This window comes from Cyprinodon tularosa, unplaced genomic scaffold (genome assembly GCF_016077235.1).
Source record: "Cyprinodon tularosa strain WSP-4 unplaced genomic scaffold, ASM1607723v1 ctg298, whole genome shotgun sequence".
Lineage (NCBI taxonomy): Eukaryota > Metazoa > Chordata > Actinopteri > Cyprinodontiformes > Cyprinodontidae > Cyprinodon > Cyprinodon tularosa.
In genome coordinates, this window is record NW_024039005.1 from 699226 (window position 1) to 725971 (window position 26746).

General features: G+C 37.8%; 1 protein-coding gene across 1 annotated transcript in view; it reads right to left on the bottom strand.

The window, feature by feature from the left end:
• Nucleotides 1-1277: 1277 nt before the first annotated feature.
• LOC119787417 (intestinal mucin-like protein) overlaps nt 1278-26746 on the bottom strand; it is a 72067-nt gene continuing 46598 nt past the window's right edge. Inside the window, exons 12-18 of the mRNA XM_038291272.1 lie at nt 5611-5651; nt 5390-5512; nt 2544-2642; nt 2325-2453; nt 1923-1962; nt 1715-1832; nt 1278-1606 (exon numbers count right to left, since the gene is read on the bottom strand). Of these exons, the coding sequence (XP_038147200.1) occupies nt 1399-1606; nt 1715-1832; nt 1923-1962; nt 2325-2453; nt 2544-2642; nt 5390-5512; nt 5611-5651 (758 nt within the window). The 3' untranslated portion in view covers nt 1278-1398. The remainder of the gene's footprint in view (nt 1607-1714; nt 1833-1922; nt 1963-2324; nt 2454-2543; nt 2643-5389; nt 5513-5610; nt 5652-26746) is intronic.

Genomic DNA, 26746 nt, shown 5'->3' on the forward strand with positions numbered 1-26746 from the left:
TCTATGCTTCTTTTTCTATGTCTGCTTCTGTCTCCTTGAACCCCAGTGGGCCTCAGCAGATGGCCGCTCACACTGAGCCTGGTTCTGCTGGAGGTTTCTTCCTGTTCAAAGGGAGTTTTTCCTCTCCACTGTCGCTACAAGCATGCTTAGTGTGAGGGATTGCTGAAGAGTCAATGAGTCGATGCAATCAGCTGGTTTTCCTTAGATAGAAAACTTTGAATCAATCTGACTGGATGATCTGGTGAACTGGAAAGAGCCTTGAGATGATAAGTGTTGGGAATTATAGAAATGAAATGAATTGAATATGGTTTTTTTTGCTAAAAACAAAATTGGTTTTGTAAAGTGCTTTCACTGCCTGGATTTCATTTTTCAATTAAATTATTCATTTACTTCAATTATTTAATTATAGACTTAGTATCAGAATTTTCGCTTTGTCTTATTGCATAATTTTAAATGGTAAATCCAAAGACAAAACTTACTAAGGACTTTAGCAGCCTTTTTAACAAATGCTTTTTTGAGTAATTTCTTGAATGGCTCCTTCTCAATCCTAACTTTAGCTAAAATTTGACCAAGTAGTGCTACTCTTACTTGAGTACTATTTTTTGGGTACTCATACTTGCATGACAGGGGAGCATTTAAGCAGAAGGCTGTCAGTGGGAAAACGCCATGGTAGCGATCTGACAGAAGAGCTAACAGGGTTGGCTGAGAGGCATATGAACTGGCAGTCCTTTATAAAAAACTTTTTTTGCCTGACAGGTTAGTGGAAGGAACAAAATGGTAGGTCAGATAGATGAGGAAGATGAAGATGATGAGGATGAGGAAGGCTGGACAACAGTTTCAAATAGGAAAGAGCGAGATAGAGGAGGTAAAACGGGGGAAAGGTGGTTTGAGAATCAAGGAAATAAACGGGAATTAGAAGAAAGCAGTTCAGATGAAGAAAGAGTTGTGTGAAGGAAGGTTGATAGAGAAGAAATTAAATTAATATTCAGATTCAGCGCTGAAAAAAAAAACTAATTTGACCCCCATTATGATTTCCAGAAAATTAAATAAGAAAATTGGGAAGGTCAAATTAGCAAAGGAATTGATGTTTGATGTTGAATAGTGAGGGAAAAGAGGTCATAGACATAATCATAAACCTTTCCTCTATGTTTAATGATGCATGTTACTGCCCATAAAACAGCTGCAAAAAGTATTAAATAACATTTTGAATATTCTAAAGAAATATTCCAAAAATAAAAAAAAGATAATTAAAAACAGGAGAATTGAAGTCACTTGCATAATTTTATTGAATCAGCTGATAAACGAACTCCAGAAAGTTTGTTATACTTTTTAGGAGACTTTGTAATTATTTAAAGGAATCTGGTTATATATATATCTCACATTTGTGAGTAAAGGTTTTCACTGCAGTGTGAAGCGCCGCTTTCTTCGAAGATGTCCAGCAGGCGTGGTGCACTCTGTGTGGCCGCAGCCGCACTCCTCTATGTGCTCATAGGTGAACTGGACGTGCCCGCCATTTTCACACGCCAGATCGATGGTGCGATTGTTGAGGCGTTTCTCTTTACAACAGGAGCAGGAATGTTCCATAGCACCTGCTGCTTCAGAGTACCTGAAATAAAAAGGAGCAGAGATTAGCACATTCACAACCTCAGAAACAGTTTAGTACAGTTTGGTGACTTCTTAGAGGAAGACAAGCTAGACGTAAAGTCATCCTTACTTGCTGAAAGTGTTGCACGATCCTTCGCAGTACGGCATATCGACCTCTGCTTGACAGCCATTGTGGTTAATAGAAGTTTTAACAGTCTCCAACCTGCAGGCTTTCTCTTTCTCTACACCTTTTAAAATGTGAAACGAAGGAAAAACCTAAGTTTGTGTTGCTTATTTAATCTGATTTCATCTAAAGGTAAACATATATATTTACTTACAGATTTTACAGCAGCCGTTTGCCGCAGTCTGAATTGTGTCCTGTACAGAAAAAAGCAGAACAACAAAAGTTGGAACTAATTTCTTTATGGTGCACTGCAAAAATTATCTAAAAATAAGTAAAACATTCTTAAATTTAGCATATTCAGCCTTAATTTGAGCAGGTAAATAGGATGAACTGCCATTCATCAATCTGAGTATTTTCACTCTAAAATAAGATAATAAGATAAAATGCCCTTGAAATAAGATATGTATTTAAATTGTCTTGTTCGATTGGCAGTAAGTGTTTCACTTACCTCTTCAATTCAAGAAAAAATGAATTTATTTTAAGAAAAAATTACTCGTTTAGATGTAAATTATTTGCAGTGTATATTCCAGGTTTATGTATTAAAGTTGCCACATACCTTTTTGCAGTTGCTCTCTTGGAAGAACGGGCAAACGATTTTAGAGCTGATGACTGTAAAAGACTCTCCGCTCTTCACGCAGGTTTTACTCTCACACTTATTTTCAGCAGGCGACCAGGTTTTGTCAACCTTAAAATCAGCAAAAAACACATTGAGGGGTTTAAAAACAAAGGAAAAAAAAAATAAATATAAACAGTTATAAGAGATGATTAAGTTTACCTTCAGTTGCATGGTAGTACCATTAACACTGATCACACAGTGTGTTTGCACACACGTCCCACAGCATTCATCTGGATTGGTTTTCACATATTCAAATCCCTGAGGTAAGAAGAGAAAGGTACATTCAGGATCAGATGATTGTTTCTATAGCATGCCATAAAGCTCCCTACACTCAGCTTCGTATTTATCTCTGATTCATCCAACAACTGTGGGGGTCATCCGAGTATTTGCACAGATTAAAGGAATCTCTCTGGTGCTGAAAGCCGAAGATGTACAGAATGAAAGAAAAGTGATCCTTTGCTGCTGACAGACAATGGTCTGTCTATCAGATAGTCTCTGATCCAGGTGGTTGTTGATGCCTCCACCTGAGTCTTCAGGAGTTTCTCTCAAAGTCAGTCAGGCTGAACGGTGTTAAATGTTCTGGAGAAATCAAAGACCATGATCCTCACGGCGCGTTCTGTCTTGTCTAAACGACAGTGAGTTTTACTGAAGCAGGTGAATGATTGCATCATCAGCTCCATTTCCATGGCGATAAGCAAACTGCAGGGGGGCCAGACAGCTGCTGGTTTGTTTGCTGAGGTGAACAAACCGAAGTCTTCATGTGGGGTGTCAGGGCACCGTATAAGTAAATACCCCGTTTCTTTACTACTTTGGATATTTTTCAAGTTTACTGTAATGTTTGATATCTACAATGCAATTTCTATAACTGCCCTGCAATTAACTGCATTTAAAGACAGGAAGTTAAAGTTTGGTCTGTCCTGAACAGAAAACATTGATTCACGTATATTTGCTGCACTCTGAAAAAGTATTTGCACTCTAAAAATATATTTACACCCTACCGTGCTTTTGATAACAGCAGCCTTTTCACAATAAAAGAACACTTTAGCGATCACACCAGGGTAAAACTAGACTAAACACTGATTTAGGTTAACAGGGCAGAGAACATGATGTAGGATCAGTGCAGAGGCTTTTATAGTTATAGAACAGGAGCAGAGCCCAAAAGCAGAACAATTCCCAAAACTGGGATCACTAAATTCTATAATTTTTTTATTAACTAGGTAAATTACACTTCTACTCTAGGAAGTGGCTTAGCCTAGAGTGATATCAGTAAAGTTACCGGTTTTTTAATATTTAGCTATCATGTGTCTTCTATCTTTGTGTCTGCATGCACCTCAGAGGAATTATGGTTTCTAACTCCCCCATAGTTTTGATTTATTTAAGAAGATACAAAGATTCATTTGAGTAAAACAGTTCACTATTAGGTCATAGTAACCTGCTCTACCAGCCCCAGCCTCAGCTAATAATACTGATAATTGAACTACTGATCTCACATTGGAGAAATTTACCTCTGCATTTAACCCATCCCCTTGGGGAGCAGTGGGCTGACATTGTGCGTCCCCCGGGGAGCAGAGTGGGGTCAGCGACCCAGAGTGGCAGTCTGTGGGAGTGGGGCTTGAATTCAGAACCATTGGATTCCGAGATAGAATATTTGTAGCATATCTCAACTCAACTTTATTCATAAAGCCCTTTAAAACAACCACAGCTGCCTCAAAGTGCAGTACATATCAAGAAAAGTTTAAATACTATAAAAACAACATATAAGTTTAAAGGAATAAAACAAATATAATAAAATAAAGTAAACAAAACCAAATGAAAAAACAATAATAAAACAAAAACAATAATATAACAATAATATCCAAAAACAAAAAAACAGAGAGAGTCTCATGCTGTGTTAAAAACAAAGGATAAAGATGGGAACGGACTGGAAACGATTTTCAGCCCTGGTGTTTTTCCATCTACACCAGCCCACTTATGGACTAACTGTTTTTAGACACAGCAGGCAAACCTGTGGCAAGCCGGGTGATGGGAAAGAAGGAGAAGACCATGAGAAAAAGAGAGCAGAGAAAGTGTGGACTGCTGGAAGAACTGCGGTGAACTGGTGAAAGAAAAGTGAAATGGCGTGCTCAAAGATGACCCTGCACATTTAGAGGATGTTTGGCTCAACCTGCTGCTGTGAAGCAGGATTCTCCACCATGAACAGAATCAACAATAAATCTGGATCCAGGCTCAAAATGAGCTCCTTGATATGTGCTTGAGAATGGCTTAGTCTCCGGTTAAACCCAGGTTTAAAGCCTTGCAGGGCAGCCTAAAGCCCACTGCCAACATTAAGACAGAAAAAAGAAAGAAAAGAACGATCAGTTCAGGGGTTTGAGAAAATATGGGAATCAGGAAATTATATAACAACTATATAATATAACCATATAACAAAATGAATGATTTTTTTGTTCTCTACTTCAAAAAACACTTTAGAATTAAACTTTTTTTTTTCCATTTTATATATATATATATTATTATTATTTTTTTTTTTTAAAAAGTCAATGCATTACATGGATGCATAAACACTTAATTTTATTTCCGTGTAAAATTCTGTTTAAAGTAACAGATTATAACTGGAAATGTCTCTGGACGTTTACTGGTTGTTGATGTTCTTTATTCAGACCCGCTGATTGGTTACTCCTGCTGTAGATTGTTTTGGTCCACAGGGTCAAAGGCTGCTGTCGAATCTAACAGGACAAAAATATCTAATGATTCCCTAAATGGGTTGTAGTGTTTCATAGGGTTACCCATGTTTGTCTGCTTACTGAAGCATAGTAATCAACATTTATATGTAAATGTGAAGATTTCAGCAAAGCTGGTATAATTATAGTTATTTCTTTATTACCTAGACTCAGAATTGTCATTTCAACACATTATCCCACCTGAGCTTTGGATCACTGCTGCTTCTCCACAAATACAACTTAAAATAGTGTCTGCTTCAAGTATGAGAATCACTTCATCTTCCTCACCTCTCCGCATGTTTCATCACACTTTTGAGGTCGACACTCTATTTTCACCAGATCTCCAGATGAAATGTTTGCAGCGGAACAGATGCAGTTCTCACATTTTTTGCCAGGAACTGAGGAACCAGGCTGAGAAATATAAATACATTAATTGTTGCTCTTTAAATAATAAAAAAAGAAATGATTCAACAGAACACATTTATCTAATCTACAGTTTTGTTCCCTACCCTGTATTCAGTTTGATTTTGGACACAGACTTGTTTGCGCTCTAGGAAAGAAAATGAACAAGTTAATAAATAAGATAGAAAATATTTGATTATTTAATAATTTTTTTTAAGCTCACCACATCTATTTTCTGGACAGCATTTTCCCTCAGGAACGCGGATGTTTGACCTAAAACCAACCTGACAGTTCACGTTGATCTCTGGACACGCACGGCTTTCACATTCTGTTTGACAAAGACGAAGAGCTCAAGTTATTACAAATGTTAGGAGTGACCAGCTGTAAGTAATAAAGATCATTATAGTTAGATGTCTTACGACAAACATGGAGAGTACAGCAGGGATCGGATGGATCAGTTTGATTGACTAGAACGTATCCTGGACCAGAGCACTGTTGTTCAGCTGGTGTTGGGCACGGCTTAGGCTTGCAGATCACAGTCTTGGTGGACTCATCACAGACACAGTTTTGACATTTGTATTCAAATGTCTCATTGAACTAGAGGAACAGCAATGAAGAGATGACTTAAATATGTCAGGAAACCAAAAATAGACTTTACACGAAAATCAGGTTAAGCTCACCTCACGGGGTGTCCCATCAGGATCAAGGCATCCTGTTAAAACATTGCATAAACAACATTATATATTTTTTAAATTCTATATACTAATACCTTTGCAGCTTAATGAAATTAGTCACGTTAAGTTGTGAATAAAGAAACTTTGTAGTCTTTTCAATTCCTACAATCCTAAAAAAGCATTTAAAAAAGACATACGGTACCTCTAGTTCCATTATTTTAAAGATGTTAAAATTGAGACAGCGACTGAATATCATTTCACTTTGTAGAAGAGATAATCAGACAATTTTTAGTTTAAATTCTGCTTTACAATTATTAGTCTGATTTGCATAAATCCTAAATTAGTGTGTTCTAACAGGCATAGTTTGGGTTTCACCAGGTTACGCCACAAATTGCTTATGAACTTCAGGGACCAGTGTTTCCTTTGCTGCATAACACACACAACATAGAAACAACACAATCCTAATATTTGCTTTTTCCATTTATACTTCCTCTTATTAGATTGTGTTAAGGGGGATCAAAATTGCATAGACATATCCTCCTGCACTGATAACTAAAATCTATACTGCATGTAAATAATAAACTAGAAATGTCAAGAGGAGAGGGGAAGAAAATAAAATTTGGTTGAGCAAGCCTGCTTAATGCTTGCACACAATTTGGATGTGTTCAAGTTATATTGTGTCAGAAGCTCCTCGATTTATTCTCAGCCAAACTAGGTTGTGTTAGAGCTTGAAACCTTGGAATTACTCTTATTTTGTCTAACATTCCTACCCTTAACTAAAGGGGCTACCCTTAAAAGTAAGTTGGGGCTTAAAACTCTCCTTTTAGATAAAGCTTCTAGTTAGAGTGGCTAAGGTTATCCTGAACTATCTCTATAGTTCTGCTGCTATAGGCTTAGACGGCTGGAGGACATAGGGACCCCTTTTTCATCATTCTAGTTAGTTCAATCTCTAACGTTCTGCTTTTTCTCATAGTTTCCATGGCTCGGAGCTCGTCTGTCTGGCTGTGTTTCCTGGACGGGGCCGCCTGTGGAGCTGGTTGAAAGTTGCCTTTTGTATCTATGATTCTTTTTCTATGTCTCCTTCTTTCTACTTGAACCCCAGTAGACCTCAGTAGATGGTTTAATACTTACCACAACTTTTAACACAGATTTGCGATTCTCTGCTGAACAGTTTCATTCCCTCTGGACAAAAGCAGCCCTCCGTAGTGAAGTTCAAGATTGGATCATTAGGGCTGCAAAATTTAAAAAAGGAAAAACATGTTATATTCCTTAAAGTACCTTAAATGTTCCTTAGGTGGCTGCTATTTTAGTGTTCATGTTTATATTGAACGACTCACTGAGACGGGCTGGGATCAGTTCATATTTCTTTGAAATTCCAGTTTTTCCTACATGCCACTTCAATGTACTTTTCTCTGTATGATTTCCCATTATGTTTCATTCATGTAAAGCACTTTGAATTGTGTTACTACTTAAAAATGCTGCATAAATGAGCTTGCCTAGCCTTCAGTCCTGCAAATGGTGGATTACTAGTTCAATTCTATTCAGTTTATTTCTATAGCGCCAATTCACAACACAAGTCATCTCAAGGCACTTTACAGCTCAACCAGATCAAACAGTCAGATTGATTCAAAGTTTTCTATCTAAGGAAAACCAGTTGATTGCATCGACTCATTGACTCAAATGCAATGCCTCACCCTAAGCATGCTTGTAGCGATAGTGGAGAGGAAAAACTCCCTTTTAACAGGAAGAAACCTCCAGCAGAACCAGGCTCAGTGTGAGCGGCCATCTGCCGAGGCCCACTGGGGTTCAAGTTGCTTTTTTGCCTGAACTGATCTCTCCCTGTTTCTGAGCCTGCCTGATCCCTGTCTGACCTGACTGACTACCTGTTCTGCCTGACCCATATCTGGTTGTCTGCCTGCCCATTCCCTAACCTGGAACTGTTTCTTGACCTCATCCTGGATTTCCCTCTGTTGCTTCATTGGACTTCTGATCACCTGGCTCTGAACCTGGATTTCGCCCCAGACTACCGATTCTGGTTTGTCCTCCTGTTCCTCCTGCCTACTATTGTCTTCACGGTTGTCTTCGTGGGTCTTCCCAGACTGAGGACTAAGAGAAGGTTAGTGGACAATTATGTTTTGTTGATGCACATCATAACGCTAACCGTTTCCAGAGGTTCCTGCCCTAGTCGCTGACGCTACTTGCAGCAGTTTTGTTTCAATAAACTGTGTTAAGCTTTCAAATTGGTTGTCTGGTTTGAATTCTGGTCCTTCTGTTCTGATCATTACTTGTTCTATATTCCAAAACAGAAGGAAGACACTTGCAGGTAATATCAGCTCTTCAGAGACATTTCTAACCTTTTTTTTCTGGCACAGGTAGGGGCTGCTGTCTAGAGAACATAATTCATAAGGATGTGGGGCTGCACGGTGGAGCACTGGGTTGCCTTGCACCAAGAAGGTGCCGGTTTTGATTCCCTGCCTGGGGTCTTTCTGTGACCATCTCTACATTGCCCTTAGGTGTAAGTGTTTGGTGTACATGGTTGTATGCCATCCCTGTGTTTTTGTGCAATAGACTGGTGACCTGTCCAGGGTGTACCCTGCCTCTCGCTCAATGACTTCCGGAGATAGGCAACTACCTCATGGAAAAAGTGGGAGAACATGGGTGCATGTACCCTTTTGTGCAATACTTTGATAAAGGATTTGCCTTGTAACATAGTTAAAGCTTTTAAAAAGTGTATTATGCCTGAAGCAGGGTCTTTAAAGTGAAAAGGTGCAGTTGATTGGCTTAAATGTAAATAAGGAATAAATTATGAAACTACAAAGCCAGCAAATTAGTTGTAATAATTGTACATTATTGTTTAAAAGCAAATCAAAGAAATATCTCTTTGGGAAATATTGAAAAGTGTTTTTTTTTTATCAATTCACCTGATAAATTCAAGTGAATTACATGTTATTAAGGGTGTTTTTCAAGGATGTTTCTAAGTCTTTTTAGTGTTCGATGACCTGCCCTATTTCCTAAGAAAATAATTGCAGGATAAACCTTTATGCCTCAAAGCCTATAGAAAATATCTGTTTCAGAACTTACTTGTCATTACAAGATGGTTGATCTGCAGGTCCACAAGGTCTATAAATTCTGTCTGATGGGCAGTCGCTGGCTGTTGGCAAAGAACATAATTTTTTATTCGACTATTAAAGTTGCAGTCACAATTAAAAATATAGATAATAAAAACACAAGTCTTTTTTCAAATTCATTGGTTCTGTACTAAGAAAGAAAATTGTACCGCATAATTCAGTGTGGTTTCTCCAGTGAATGCAAATGCCAATCTCAGCGCAGGCAGCGGCATAAATTTCCAAACTTGTGCACTCTACTGCCCGGTTGTGAACATTGCAACTATCAAAAATACATCCCGTGTAAAAATTGTCTGGACGGATCCGTTGATGGCATTCAGCGAAGAGACTATTGTGGAATATGGAAACTGAACTTAATAAAATGATGTAAAAGGTTTTGCTAAACAATATTCTCTGTATAAAATAGCAGAAACTAAGAGAATTAGTAAACTACCTGCTTTTAAGGAGATCACATATGGAATTTGAATCGCATGGAGTTTGTTGAGTAGTTTCTACTTTGGCAGGTGTCCTTATGCACTCAGGTTTTTCCTTGTCTTTCTCCAAAAGCCAGTAATCAGCCATTACAGCACAATCCACTTCTTTGCCTCCCGGCAACCTGCAGTCATCCGTCTGGTTGTTGGAGCAAGTTCCTTTTTGAAATTAGCAAACGTTATGATTTATATTCAAACCAATAGGTCCACACAGATGGTGTCTCGAGAGGGGGATTCTTACCGCAATGACCTTGTGTGTTTTGCCCAAAGTATTGATATGGAAGGTTGACACTAAAGCCAGTTCTTCCAAATTTAACAACCACTCTTAGACGAATGATCTCTAAAACTATGTTGATCCCAGTACTCATCACCTTAACACCTTGTTCCCAATAAGGTAGCCTTAGACTTACTTCGTTTCTAAATGCCTAGAGAATGAGAGAGAGTGAGAGAGAGGTTTACATATAACATTTAACTTCAAAACCTATTTTGAGAAGGCATAGTCTTTTGTTACCTTCAAATCTGGTCGTCCGTTGAGATTAAAATTGATCAGTTTGATATTTTGTCCTCCATAATTTACAGTTAAGGATCGAGGACAGGAAACATCTTCAGTTGGATCACAATGGACATTGTCAATATATATTTCCAAGCCATGCTTGGGGATGATTTCTCTCATCAAATAATAGGAACACTGTCCTTGGTAACTGTAGTATAGCCCATCAAATGTAATATAGTGAGGATCTCCCCAGCCTTCGCATTCACCTAAATTGATGAAAGTGTCTAAGTTTTATTAAGTTCCAAACATAAATATTTTGTCTGTATCAATTGATCAGTAGGTGTTTAAGTTGGCTTCTTATATGCAACAAAAATGATCTCAGGTTTTCATTAAGCATCTAAAAATATATGTTAGCAGTACATTCTTTGAGCTGAAAGAGGAATCTATTGAAAAAATAGACTGTTGCAGTTTAAATTGAGTTTAGTGCTTTGATAGAAGATAACTACTAGTAAATATTTGCTGTTGCTTATTGGTACAGTCAATCTATACAATATTATGGAAGATTGTTTTATTATTTTCTTTTTGATTAGCTATAATGGTTAGTTCATTTTGGCATATTTTTAAAAGAGAACTTACAGTCACATTCATAATGTTGGCAGCAGTGATATTCATCGTAAACGAGAACAGGAGTTTTTCCATTGGCACAAGTTATGTTTTTCAAGGGTGGACACTCATAGGGAACTATTTGAACAGTATTGTTTCCGATACATTTGGCCATGGTGCAGTTGCAATACTGAAAGGTCTCATTTTGCTGTGACAAAGACAAAAAGGATGATCAGTATTAGGGTGGTTAAAGAGGTGAAGCAACTGAACTATAAGCATGCAGGAAAATAATCATAAGAAGCAGAACAGATTTGATTGATCAATTAGAAAATGTTTGCTTTAGAATTTCTTAGTTTTCCACTTACCAATTTATCCCATTTGGGACAGTTTGTTACATGAGGTGTAGGAGTTGGTGTTTCAGTACTAGTGCTAGATGGGGTTGATTGAGTTGAGGTGGTGGTAGTAGTTGTAGTTGAAGTAGTTGGTGTGGTAGTTGTTGTTGCAGATATAGTGGTAGATTCTGATGCAGTTGTTGATCCTGTAGTTGTGGTTGTTGTAGTGGTTGTTTTAGTTGTATATTCAGTTGAGTGAGTTGTGGATTCTGTGGTTGAAGTTGAAGTAGTTGGAGACTCAGTTGATGTGGGTGTGGTTGTAGTTGTTGGGGTTGTAGTTGGTGTTTCAGTTGTAGTGGTAGATTCTGTGGCAGTTGTAGACTCAGTTGTTGTAGTTGTTATGGTTGTTGAAGTGGTTGTAGTAGTAGTAGGTGTTTCAGTAGTAGATGTAGTGGAGGGAGATGGGGAAATGGTTGATGTTGAGGTTGTAGTTGTTGTACTATATACACAGTGAAAGGTACTACAACAAACCCTGATCTTGTAGTCAAAGCACTTTCCTAGCCGTGGTTGGTCATTTTTTTTACATATTAAACCTATGCTTGCATTACATGTAACCTTCTGGCCTGTTTCGCTGAGATAATTGTTGAAGTCCATGTCAGGATTTTCAGCAGATCTACAATCAATTTTTTCTGGATTTTCACATACGGTTTCATTATTTTGTCTAATATTTTCATAAGTTTCATCGTCGTTTTTGTCTGTGGTTGGATTATGGACATTATACCAATCTGACCATTTACATGGACCTTTAGTATAGATACAGGGAGTTGTTGTAGGGATTGTTGTTGTTGTAGTTGTACTTGGTGTTTCAGTACTAGTGCTAGATGGTGTTGATTCAGTTGAGGTGGTGGTAGTAGTTGTAGTTGAAGTAGTTGGTGTGGTAGTTGTTGTTGCAGATATAGTGGTAGATTCTGATGCAGTTGTTGATCCTGTAGTTGTGGTTGTTGTAGTGGTTGTTTTAGTTGTATATTCAGTTGAGTGAGTTGTGGATTCTGTGGTTGAAGTTGAAGTAGTTGGAGACTCAGTTGATGTGGGTGTGGTTGTAGTTGTTGGGGTTGTAGTTGGTGTTTCAGTTGTAGTGGTAGATTCTGTGGCAGTTGTAGACTCAGTTGTTGTAGTTGTTATGGTTGTTGTAGTGGTTGTAGTAGTAGTAGGTGTTTCAGTAGTAGATGTAGTGGAGGGAGATGGGGAAATGGTTGATGTTGAGGTTGTAGTTGTTGTACTATATACACAGTGAAAGGTACTACAACAAACCCTGATCTTGTAGTCAAAGCACTTTCCTAGCCGTGGTTGGTCATTTTTTTTACATATTAAACCTATGCTTGCATTACATGTAACCTTCTGGCCTGTTTCGCTGAGATAATTGTTGAAGTCCATGTCAGGATTTTCAGCAGATCTACAATCAATTTTTTCTGGATTTTCACATACGGTTTCATTATTTTGTCTAATATTTTCATAAGTTTCATCGTCGTTTTTGTCTGTGGTTGCATTATGGACATTATACCAATCTGACCATTTACATGGACCTTTAGTATAGATACAGGGAGTTGTTGTAGGGATTGTTGTTATTGTAGTTGTTGTAGTTGTACTTGGTGTTTCAGTACTAGTGCTAGATGGTGTTGATTCAGTTGAGGTGGTGGTAGTAGTTGTAGTTGAAGTAGTTGGTGTGGTAGTTGGTGTTGCAGATATAGTGGTAGATTCTGATGCAGTTGTTGATCCTGTAGTTGTGGTTGTTGTAGTGGTTGTTTTAGTTGTATATTCAGTTGAGTGAGTTGTGGATTCTGTGGTTGAAGTTGAAGTAGTTGGAGACTCAGTTGATGTGGGTGTGGTTGTAGTTGTTGGGGTTGTAGTTGGTGTTTCAGTTGTAGTGGTAGATTCTGTGGCAGTTGTAGACTCGGTTGTTGTAGTTGTTATGGTTGTTGAAGTGGTTGTAGTAGTAGTAGGTGTTTCAGTAGTAGATGTAGTGGAGGGAGATGGGGAAATGGTTGATGTTGAGGTTGTAGTTGTTGTACTATATACACAGTGAAAGGTACTACAACAAACCCTGATCTTGTAGTCAAAGCACTTTCCTAACCGTGGTTGGTCATTTTTTTTACATATTAAACCTATGCTTGCATTACATGTAACCTTCTGGCCTGTTTCGCTGAGATAATTGTTGAAGTCCATGTCAGGATTTTCAGCAGATCTACAATCAATTTTTTCTGGATTTTCACATACGGTTTCATTATTTTGTCTAATATTTTCATAAGTTTCATCGTCGTTTTTGTCTGTGGTTGCATTATGGACATTATACCAATCTGACCATTTACATGGACCTTTAGTATAGATACAGGGAGTTGTTGTAGGGATTGTTGTTATTGTAGTTGTACTTGGTGTTTCAGTACTAGTGCTAGATGGTGTTGATTGAGTTGAGGTGGTGGTAGTAGTTGTAGTTGAAGTAGTTGGTGTGGTAGTTGTTGTTGCAGATATAGTGGTAGATTCTGATGCAGTTGTTGATCCTGTAGTTGTGGTTGTTGTAGTGGTTGTTTTAGTTGTATATTCAGTTGAGTGAGTTGTGGATTCTGTGGTTGAAGTTGATGTAGTTGGAGACTCAGTTGATGTGGGTGTGGTTGTAGTTGTTGGGGTTGTAGTTGGTGTTTCAGTTGTAGTGGTAGATTCTGTGGCAGTTGTAGACTCAGTTGTTGTAGTTGTTATGGTTGTTGAAGTGGTTGTAGTAGTAGTAGGTGTTTCAGTAGTAGATGTAGTGGAGGGAGATGGGGAAATGGTTGATGTTGAGGTTGTAGTTGTTGTACTATATACACAGTGAAAGGTACTACAACAAACCCTGATCTTGTAGTCAAAGCACTTTCCTAGCCGTGGTTGGTCATTTTTTTTACATATTAAACCTATGCTTGCATTACATGTAACCTTCTGGCCTGTTTCGCTGAGATAATTGTTGAAGTCCATGTCAGGATTTTCAGCAGATCTACAATCAATTTTTTCTGGATTTTCACATACGGTTTCATTATTTTGTCTAATGTTTTCATAAGTTTCATCGTCGTTTTTGTCTGTGGTTGGATTATGGACATTATACCAATCTGACCATTTACATGGACCTTTAGTATAGATACAGGGAGTTGTTGTAGGGATTGTTGTTATTGTAGTTATTGTAGTTGTACTTGGTGTTTCAGTACTAGTGCTAGATGGTGTTGATTCAGTTGAGGTGGTGGTAGTAGTTGTAGTTGAAGTAGTTGGTGTGGTAGTTGTTGTTGCAGATATAGTGGTAGATTCTGATGCAGTTGTTGATCCTGTAGTTGTGGTTGTTGTAGTGGTTGTTTTAGTTGTATATTCAGTTGAGTGAGTTGTGGATTCTGTGGTTGAAATTGAAGTAGTTGGAGACTCAGTTGATGTGGGTGTGGTTGTAGTTGTTGGGGTTGTAGTTGGTGTTTCAGTTGTAGTGGTAGATTCTGTGGCAGTTGTAGACTCGGTTGTTGTAGTTGTTATGGTTGTTGAAGTGGTTGTAGTAGTAGTAGATGTTTCAGTAGTAGATGTAGTGGAGGGAGATGGGGAAATGGTTGATGTTGAGGTTGTAGTTGTTATATTATATACACAGTAAAAGTTACTACAACAAACCCTGATCTTGTAGTCAAAGCACTTTCCTAGCCGTGGTTGGTCATTTTTTTTGCATATTAAACCTATGCTTGCATTACATGTAACCTTCTGGCCTGTTTCGCTGAGATAATTGTTGAAGTCCATGTCAGGATTTTCAGCAGATCTACAATCAATTTTTTCTGGATTTTCACATACGGTTTCATTATTTTGTCTAATGTTTTCATAAGTTTCATCGTCGTTTTTGTCTGTGGTTGGATTATGGACATTATACCAATCTGACCATTTACATGGACCTTTAGTATAGATACAGGGAGTTGTTGTAGGGATTGTTGTTATTGTAGTTGTTGTAGTTGTACTTGGTGTTTCAGTACTAGTGCTAGATGGTGTTGATTGAGTTGAGGTGGTGGTAGTAGTTGTAGGTGAAGTAGTTGGTGTGGTAGTTGTTGTTGCAGATATAGTGGTAGATTCTGATGCAGTTGTTGATCCTGTAGTTGTGGTTGTTGTAGTGGTTGTTTTAGTTGTATATTCAGTTGAGTGAGTTGTGGATTCTGTGGTTGAAATTGAAGTAGTTGGAGACTCAGTTGATGTGGGTGTGGTTGTAGTTGTTGGGGTTGTAGTTGGTGTTTCAGTTGTAGTGGTAGATTCTGTGGCAGTTGTAGACTCGGTTGTTGTAGTTGTTATGGTTGTTGAAGTGGTTGTAATAGTAGTAGGTGTTTCAGTAGTAGATGTAGTGGAGGGAGATGGGGAAATGGTTGATGTTGAGGTTGTAGTTGTTATATTATATACACAGTAGAAGTCACTACAACAAACCCTGATCTTGTAGTCAAAGCACTTTCCTAGACGTGGTTGGTCATTTTTTTTACATATTAAACCTATGCTTGCATTACATGTAACCTTCTGGCCTGTTTCGCTGAGATAATTGTTGAAGTCCATGTCAGGATTTTCAGCAGATCTACAATCAATTTTTTCTGGATTTTCACAAACGGTTTCATTATTTTGTCTAATGTTTTCATAAGTTTCATCGTCGTTTTTGTCTGTGGTTGGATTATGGACATTATACCAATCTGACCATTTACATGGACCTTTAGTATAGATACAGGGAGTTGTTGTAGGGATTGTTGTTATTGTAGTTGTACTTGGTGTTTCAGTACTAGTGCTAGATGGTGTTGATTCAGTTGAAGTGGTGGTGGTAGTAGTAGTTGTAGTTGAAGTAGTTGTTGTTGCAGATATAGTGGTAGATTCTGATGCAGTTGTTGATCCCGTAGTTGTGGTTGTTGTAGTGGTTGTTTTAGTTGTATATTCAGTTGAGGGAGTTGTGGATTCTGTGGTTGTTCTTGGGGATGTTGCTGTAGAGCCTGATGATGTGGTTGTTATTGTTGTAGTTGTGAGGGTAGTAGGTGTTTGAGTGGAAGTCTTAGTAGACGGTGTTGTTGATATTGTGGTAGTAGCAGTAGTTGGTGTAAATGTAGTTGTTGATGTGTTTTTCTGCTCACATGCTTGTACACATTTCTTTTCATCCTCATCAAATACATGGCCATCTTCACATTTGGGGTAACAGCCTGTAAAAATTACACCATAGTAATTCTGAACTGATGTGGTAGTTAAAACATTTAAGAGCGAAGCAGAATTAATTACTTTTTCATTTTCTTCATTTTATGATTTGAAAATGTGTTAAAACTTGACTTACCCTCCAGCCTTGGGATATGGTTAAAGTAGTTTGAACAAGTTTGATATGATGCTGGAGTGCAGGGCTGGTAATGCCATAAACAATTATGTTGTTCATTGTAGTAATCACAAAAGACGGCTGAAACAACATTTTAGAGATAATCTTTAGAGGAACTGAAAACCCACCTAAAAATAGATTTTACAGTTACATTATTCTTTAAATCAAAAGTTTAAAGGGCTAATTTTAACTTAGCTCTAATAACTTACCTTTTCAAAGACCTTGGGAAAATGTGATTTTTATTTTTGTATACACATATCATAGTCTTACATACCTTTTTTACTCATTTGTTGAAAGGAATTATAATAGAAATGACATATTTCTCTTACAATATGAATACAATGCTTAAGTAGCTATCCAAGTATAGCCTAAACCTTTATTTTGTTTTCAACAATTTTAAGTTTCCATTTGTTATTATGATAAAGGCTAATAGGCTACTAGCTCTACCACAACTACTACTTCTACTACCATTACTCAGACTACTACTAGGCCAGGTAAAAAAATTCGATCCAATTAATGAATTAGAATTTTTGTTGCGGGTGATTCAAAACAAATTAAACAGATTTTTTAAAATAATGGTGCATTTTTGGCTCTGTGGGGTTTCTGTAGATGGAGTTTTACTCTCGGGTAGCAGTTTGGCTAGCGACAGCATCACATGTAACAGCAAACGAAATCATAATGACGGGTGGGTGAGAAGTTTGTTCTCAAAAAAGGAATGAAATCATCTGTTGTTTGGAACTGCTGGTCTTAAATTTCTCTGCCATAGTGCCGGATTTCTGAGCATCATCTGTGAGTGGATTTTTTATTTTTTTTTGCGGAGGGAAAAATAAACTTGTCAACCTGAGTTTCATAGCAACACCAGTGATAACTCAAAATACTATGACGTGTCTTTTGGCACTTATTAGAATGCATTACTACCCAAACACAGTTACATGAATGAGCTGCAGCCATCATAGCAGAAATAACAGTGAATAGCAGCTTGTAAACATTAGCAACATGCAAGGCATGTCTATTTAGATGCAGTTGTATTAGAAGAAACAGGATTGTGTATTGAAATGCATATTTCACACAGGATTAGAAAAGTTGAAACAAATCATAAGTGGAATTCAGAATATAAAAAATGTAAAATATTAGTTTCAAGCCATATTCCCCAGTCCTACTCCTTCTCCTACTACTCCTACTGCTACTAATAATAATGTTAACAATTATTCTTTATAATAATGGAAGCAGCATGAAGCTCGTAAATATTTCAGGGTGGCAGGAAATTTTGATTTTTTTTTTCCTTTTGAAAAATGTACAAAAGACTAATTTTACATATAGAAAATTTGTTTATTTTTTAAGACAACAAACTCTCCTTTAGAAATGAACTAATTTTAAGCAGCTTGAAAGACATAATTTCAGTTTTGGAAAAAATAGTTCACTTACGACAGATTTCTGGAGTTCTCCATGCAATGCAAAGACCAGCATCATTACATGCTTGGGCGTAAGCTGCAACAGCTGAACAGAAACACTCACAGTCCCCTCCAGTGTCACAGGCACAAGAGTCTTTTACACAGCTTTCATAAAAAGGACGTGGGTCTACCTGAAATGATTGAAAAACAATGATTTCTTTTTTTTTTTTTTTTTTTTACTTCTTAAGTGTTGCATTTTACTACAGGACTAACAATTGGACTACCTTGGAGTGGCATTCTTGGAATGTGTCGCTATTTATGATGTTGCATTTCATTTTTGCCCAATGGTCTCGATGAGGCCTTTTTTCACAAGCATCAACAAGTTTTTCCACATCTGAGCAAGAGCTGTCACCTTTCCAGCTGTTTGCAAATTCTAATGGGTTGCTAACTACCAACCCACTCCTGGTGGTGAAGTCATTCTCTGCATTACCATCAAAATTTCCACATAGTCCACATACATCACCCTATAGAAACACAAAAAGGGAGTTATCAGTGCACCTTTCATCATGCAGAGGAGCATATTACTTTATTGAGGCTAGGTCTATTACTTTCAGTCAATTAATAGACGTAATTGAGAAGGATCTATACTTCTTTATAGTGAAAAAACTTTTCTACTACACATCTTAATGTCTTGACTGTAGTAAGTAAACATCTTTTGTGACTCACCTTGTAACTTGGTTCCAATTGGATGACAAAATATGTTTTGCGATCCCAAATTACTGTTAGACCGATGTCAGAAGCTAAAACAATATAGAAGCCACGATCTATTATTTTATAAGGTATATGGGTGCCATTTTCCAGGACCTCTTTTGTACTTTCACCGTTGGAGAAGATGACCAGATTTCTCTGAAATAAGGAAATTTTACTCTTTTTAAAACATCAAGACAATTCTTATATGAAAATGACTGTGATTAATGTCTGTTTTTGTAAATATTGCTACTTCAATGACTTCATTCATGGTTGGAGACTTTTATTTTTTTATATTTTGCCTTACCCCTAGCTGAACTCTGACAGTTTTGGAACATGTTGTGCCTGTGGATCCGCATGGTTCATCTTCGGTGATAACTTCAATGTCATGCTCTGATGTTTTATTAGAGCATTTGTTCTGGAAAAGGGAAATGTAATTTCAATAGTTATGCTACTGATCAAATACTTACAATACTCCCAGGATTTCTTTATCTAGAAATTGCTCATAAGGAGTACACTTGTCATAGTTTTCTCTTATTAATGCAGCAGCTCTGCTGTCAAGGCAAATGCATCTTTTGGAAATCAATGATATTTGGCAAAACCAAACCGAAATAGAGCCTATTTGCACCCTATATATTCAATGCTCTAAATATCTATATCAATTAATCTTTTTTGCACCATGTTTTTTTTTCTTTTCCCACACTGTTTAAATTTGATCACTGCTGCACTTTAAGGAATGGAAGTGTCATGAAAGCTGTACAAAGCAAAATTTCGTTTTTTATACACTATGTGCAAACAAAATGACAAAAAAAAGTTGTCTAAGTCTAATATTTAGTCATACACATATTTAATTTTTTTTTATTTTTTTAAATGCAAATGTTTGTTTGGTGCTTCTAATTTAAGTTAAATTATATGTTTAGGTTAAACAGTAATAGGCATAAAATTTTTACACCAACAAAGTTTATTTTATTCAAATTACTAATTATTTTATTCTTCCAGATAGCTGTGTTTTGTAGTTGTCTTTTATACCATAGCTTTGAAAGGGATATGCTATGGTGTTGTTGTTGTAATGTTACAAAAACTGCTAAAAAGCTTAAGAGGTTTAAATAATTACACATTCACTGTAGCTTTAAATATCCTCTGTGTTTTCTTATTGCATAAAAACTATTTAATAAGAATTTTATTCTGTAGGGCTTAGTGGCAATATTTTCCATAGGTTCATGCATTTAGAAACATGTTTGGTCATTAGTTAAAGCCAGTAAACTTACCTTGACAGCAACATAGGAACAGTGTCCTTGAAACTCATATAATCGCATGTCAAACGTTTTGTGATGTCCACTTCCATATATAACGCAGCTCCGTGAACAGTTGTTGTCGGTGCATTGCCAGTGTCCATCTTCACAAATACTAAATTTATGATAAATGGACAGAGTTAAGCAAAATACAGAAATAAATGGTCAAAATGAAAACATAAATATACATACATATAAATATTAAAGAACTTAATAACTTGGATAGACATATATAGATATATATTTTTTTTTTTACCAGAGGTTGCATTCTTGATGAACTCTGTCTCCAGGCTGATAGAACTGACCATTGTGCTGGCATGGACATTGACTTTTCTTTTTTACACAGGAGCCCTGACCATCATCAATTTGGTCTGAAGGGCACATACAGTCAGATACACATTCTGATGCATCCTGGGAGAACAGAAAAAGTAAAGTCATAAAATAATCTCAGCCAACACTAAATTACAGCTATTGGTCACAATGGGAAATTCCATTGGGACCAAGTAGCACTAAATTGGTGACTTAGAAACGACGCTGTCAAGGAACGCTATGGACAGCGGAAACATGCAAGAGGAGGAGAGTTTAGTGTCGGAGGTCGTGGATGAGTCTCCTCCGTCATCCATTTTTTATTTAGAGGAGGAAAGCGGGGACGAAGATGTTGTGGAAGAGGACGCCAGGGCGGCAGAAGCTTGGTTTGGTGTAGAAGGCTTCCAGCCGTACATGATTGAGCCCTTGCCTCGCAACGCTGTCAGTTCTGTTAGCTCTACGCCTGCCGAAGACACAGACGTCCATCCCCGTCAACACTGGGACGCAACTCAATGGGAAAGGAAAGGATTCTGATTTCAACCGTTGCGTATATTAGCTGCGACATATGAATCAAGATGCTACGACCGAAAACATTTGATTGACAGATGACGTTGATATATGATTGGCCGAATTTAGGTGTTCAGGCTGATATAGAACTAACTGGCCTGCAGAAGATAACGGAGAAAAAAAAAAGATTCTAAGACATTTTAAAAATAGAAATTTTCAGAATTTTGGGACAATATCGTCTGATAAAGAGTACATCTATATACATGTTTAAGCCAGAATGAGTTGACAATTAAATGTTATTTCCCCATGATTTTAAGTAATTTTTTGGATGGCAACTTTCTACCATCACTGGAGTATAAATATGCTGAAAGAACGCAGTTCTTACTTGAACAAATTGTTTGGCTCTTTTTTCTCCTTTATATGTATCGCATGTGCATCTCATAAAAAGAAGTATTAGCATTTCTTTTAAACAATTTGTGGGTTCTCTGCTCAAGAGTAATTATTCTACACATAATATTAGCTCTTTTTGCATTAGCTCTGACAAAAAGGTGGATCTCTGAAGAATGCTGCATAAAATGTTTAAATGAAATAAATCTGAGGATTTCTGATCCTTCTCAAAGATTAAGATGACAAACACTTACACAAACATCATCATCGAGATTCAAACAACTTCGAGCGCACTGTGGTCCAAAGTCACCGGGGTTTGCCGCAGAGCAGTTGAAGTACACTTTTGGAGGCGAACATACTATACAAAAAGGAGGTAATTATTCAATTATTATTATATTAGTTGGTGTGAGTTTTACAGAAAAGTTATTAACTCTGTGGTCGAGGATCTACCTATGGAGTGATTTTTTGAGGAATGGCAGTGAAGCTTTCCATTGGTGCACACACTGGAGAAAACAAAACAAAGATTAATGATTTAACAGAAATGCTGGTACTGTATGTTAGTTGCTTTAAAAACAGGAGTAACTTTATTAGTCAGGTTTCTTTTTACTCACCAGTGTTTAGAATTATAGTTGACAGAGGCTCCTGCATCTAAATAGTTTCCATCATGGTAACAGGAACATTCCTCTTTGGGTACACAAACGTCTTTTTCGTTTAGATAGAGGCCATCAGGGCAGAAACAGCCAATCACAGGCAAGAAGTGTGCAGTACAGCTGTTCTGGTCCTCATTCAGTGAATTACAAGTCAGCTGACATCTCCGATGATTGTAAGTAAAGATCTGGGTTGACGGACAGCTCTCTGTGTGTTTCTCTGTTTTGGGGGTAGTATGGCCATAGTTAGCAGACTGTATGATTGTATGATTTACAAATTACAGTTAGAGGTTTAGTTTGGGTTATTTTAGAGTCAGGGTCGGTGAAGCTACAGGCAGGTGGATTTAGGAAATATGGGGCCCTAGCCAAAGACAGGCAGGGGGCCCCTCTGAATGGAGAAGACAACACATAAAACAGCCCCATTCTCCAGATATAGAAATGTTAATAGAATAGACATCCATTATCTGTTCTAGGTTGTGTCCCTCTCTTCTTGTCCCTTTTCTTCTTGTTTTCCTCTCTATGTTTTGTACTCAGCTGACTTTTCATGCTGTCTCTAAAGGAATGAAAGATTTTTTCCAAGCACTAAGCTCACTTAGCTGATTGCTCCTTCCTGTGTTTCCAAAAAGGCCAAAGTAAATAACCCAGTCCTTCTTTTCACTGTAGACAAGCCATGATCTGCTTCTCTGTTCTCCATTTTTCATTTGGATGAAATAATAGCTGCATGAATCATGACAGCAGATAGCAGGTGGTTATGTTACCTATAACCACCCCTGGTAGATTTGTTTACTTTTCTGTAGGAACAGAAGTTTCATTTCACCGTGATATTATATGGGAGCTTGTTGAAAAAACTAAGCAGATCCATTCAGTACACTGCAAAAACAATCCAGAAATAAGTAAAAAATGGCTTAAATTAAGTATATTTAGCCTTAATTTGAGCAGGTAAATAAGATGATTTGCCAATGGAATGAGTATTTTCACTCTTAAAATAAGATAGTTAGATAATATTTACTTGAAATAAGACGATAAAATAGTTTTTTCTTATTTTAAAAGGAAATTGTCTTGTTCCATTGGCAAAGTGTCTTACTTACCTCCTCAAATCAAGGAAAAACACACTTATTTTAAGAAAAAATAACTTATTGAGATTTCTATTTTTTGCAGTGTAGTTGTAAGTTAATGAAGCCATCAAGAAGTAAGCTGTATTTATCCAGAAGTTTCACTAATGAAACTGTTAACTTCCTGGAACATAGCATGCTAAGTCCCTGATATTAACATCTTAAAGGAATAGTACACCCAAAACATGATTAGCCTTCATTTTCTACTCACCCCCATGCTGAACAACACTCTGGAGTACTTTTTTGATATCTCAAATGCATCTGGAGATCTGGGAGGCTTCTTGCTGTCTGCTGACATTCAAATAATGGAGGTCTATGGCGCCCGAGGCAGAAAGGTCCATAAAAGTCCACAAAAAACGTGTCAATATTCCTCCATACTGCTCGTCCAATGTATTCCAAGTGTCCTGAGTGGGTAGCGTCCAGAATTTACTCGAAACGAAGTCATTTAGAATGTTTTTAGAGCATAAACAGTAGTGTATAGGATTTCCTAAAAGCGCGTTCACGACTCTATGGAAACCGCGGCAGACCAAACCAGATGAAAGTGCGCATTCAGCGTCTGCTCTGCCGATAATACAAGCGTAGAAGAAGAAATGTGCTGTTTACCTGTGCAAAGAAAGAAACAACGAAAGAAAAATGTCTGAGGACTTCAGTGTTGAGGAAGAGCATGAGTTCTTTGCCGAGCTGAATGCGCACTTTCATCTGGTTTGGTCTGCCGCGGTTTCCGTAGCGTCGTGAACGCGCTTTCAGGAAATCCTATACACTACTGTTTAGGCTCTAAAACGTTCTAAATGACTTCGTTTCGAGTAAATTCTGGACGCTACCCACTCAGGACACTTGGAATACATTGGACGAGCAGTATGGAGGAATATTGACATGTTTTTTGTGGACTTTTATGGACCTTTCTGCCTCGGGCGCCATAGACCTCCATTATTTGAATGTCAGCAGACAGCAAGAAGCCTCCCAGATCTCCAGATGCATTTGAGATATCAAAAAAGTACTCCAGAGTGTTGTTCAGCATGGGGGTGAGTAGAAAATGAAGGCTAATCATGTTTTGGGTGTACTATTCCTTTAAGTTTAATTTGTCTTAAATCGATGAATTCAACTGAAAGAGATGGTTGATATCTAATTTCCTGTTAGCCTAAATTTTGTGATTTTTTTTACTTAAAAATTTCACTGTGATATGACCTCAAACTTACGATAAGTTATCATTATCCAATTAATAACTTCAGAGAACCTGACTTCAGAAGAGGGTTTCAAGAAGAGATATCTGTTGCAACCCTCTATAACTAATCAAACTTAAAAGGTCAACATTTGTTAGGTTCTTGTGAAAACCAGAAACATCTTCTTACCACATTCATTTTCAAAATCTGTTACAAACTTTCCTCGTGCTGCACAGGCTCGACCGTAAGAGGTAAAGACTGCGCATAAGCAGTCCTCACTTTTCTCACAGCTGCAGGTGGAATAAAGGCAGCGCTGTAAACATAAATTATAATTATAAGTTCTTCCAAGATATTAAACTCAAACTATTTAACTTGGAAGTCTGAGAGCAAATGTTTTGTTGTACCTTGTAGTAGGTCTCAGGATCCACATCTGAATGGCATATTGCAAATGAGCCGTTTGGCTTTCGTAGCATTTCACAATTTTCTTTAGCATATGTCTCTACAAACATAAACAGAAAATAATGTTTTTTGTTTTTTTTTACTTATAATAAATGTACCTAAAGCAAACACTTTGATAGCAGTCTAACACAATTTATCCAGAACTAAAGGAGACTGCAGGTCCTCATCAAAATATTAGTATTAAGAACACTTTTCTTTTATTGGTCGGATGAAATATGCTAATTTTCTTAGATAGGAATTTTGGGTTTTCATGAGCTGTATGGCAAAATCATCCGTATTAAGACAATAAAATTCCTGAAATATTTCTGTCAGTGTGCAATGAATCTAAAATATATGAATGTTAAAGTTTAATCATTATATTATGGAAAATAATGAACTTGATCACAATATGCTAATATTTTGAGAAGGACCTGTATATGACCTAAAAAGAAAAAGGTTTATTTACCAATATTCATACTGTTGGAACATGGATCACTGTGTCTTTCTTCGCCTCCAGAGCATGACATGTTTGCCTTCCAGGAGTTACTGAACGTCAATGCCGTGCCCTCCACGATGCCCTGAGGAGTCTTCATGTCATCATTCATGACCATGTTGAAGCTTCCACATAAACCTGAGGAACATGTTTAGAACAAAAAAACTGCTTAAGCTCTGAAATGTGCAAAACGGCAAACCGTTCAACCTATTTTGGGACATTTCTTTTTTAGCATTGTATTTTTTCATGACATTGCATTGCAGAATTAACTGCCAGAGAAATAACATAAATTTCAGTTCAGGTCAACCTAGTTTTACCCCCTTATCAGAACTAGGTTTTGCTAAAGTTTTAAGGCTGCCATGTGGCCAGTCTCTATGCCTCTCGAGGGCTTTCCAAAGAAAAAGAAAATATAACCCTCCCTCACATAGTAAGAACTTGTCTGCCTCCAAAGAACCGCTCCTATGGGGTAAAGCCGGGCATACACTGTGTGATATTTTCAATCGTTGCACGGAGCTACAGCTCAAACTGCATGACGAAACCGCAGGTTTTTAAAGTTCAAAGCTAACAATGTTTCTTCTCACACTGTGCAGCCCAACGCTCTGATGCGATCTATCTGCTCACACTACACAACCAAAAACCACACGTCCGACTCAGCGCCGAGAGATGGTGGTTGTCCGACTCGTATATCTGGAAGAAGAAGAAGAACTCCCTTGTTGGCACATGCACATTGCTGGAGGTTCTGGTAAATTGGCTCTTAACTTTGCTTCATCAGCAGGATTTGTCCACGAGCACCTCACGATGGCCGACTGAATTTGAAACATGTTTAATTTCCTCCTAACCTTACGATTCCTGATGGGGAGGTGGTCTTTAGAGGCTGATCGCCCCTCGTTACCCCCTGTACACTACACCAGGCACCATCAGGCTGAAAGTCGGCACATCTAAAAAATTCTTGCTCTGGAGAATCGGCCAGAAAAAGGCAAAAAAATACAGTATATGCCCAGCTTTAAGCCAGGCATTGTTAGGACTCCTGTCTGTGTGGTTTGTGTGTTTGTTTTCCTTCCTCCACCAGGCGGCGCCTGGTCCTGATTCACCTTCTCTCACACCTGCAAAGGTTTACCTCATTAACGGAGTGCTCTTAAGCTGCTGACTGCCACTTCCTCGACGCCAGAGTGTTTGCCAGTTTTGAGAAGTCATCCTGCAAACTGGATGTTTCGGACCTTCTCTCCCTGGAAGGATCAACTGAGCCTCAAACTGAGCTGGGGATTTTAACTGGAGGTTTGGATCCACTTTCCTCCAAGGGATCGTTTGAGTTTCACACTGAGCAAGGGATTCATCTGCACCACAGTCCGTTCAAATACCGCAGGAATTCTGAGTGGCAGTTAGTTTCTCCATTCTCCTACAAACAACCGCATTCTGGGTAAACCCTGTCCGCCCTCCACCGAAGGAGACAAACACTGGAACACTCAGGGTTTTAAAGTTCCCAGCTCCCTACATTTTTACACTCTACGGCCCAACACTCTGAGGCGATCTTCCTGCTCACACTGCACATCCATTCCTCCTCTGTTTAAAAGCAGCTGTTTTCATAGATCATGCCAGCTCATTTTGTCTGTCTGTCTGCCTTAACCCCTAAATCCCTCCATCACTTTATAGAACGGGGACTATATAGTAATCTTTTAGGTGAACTCAGTTAACTGA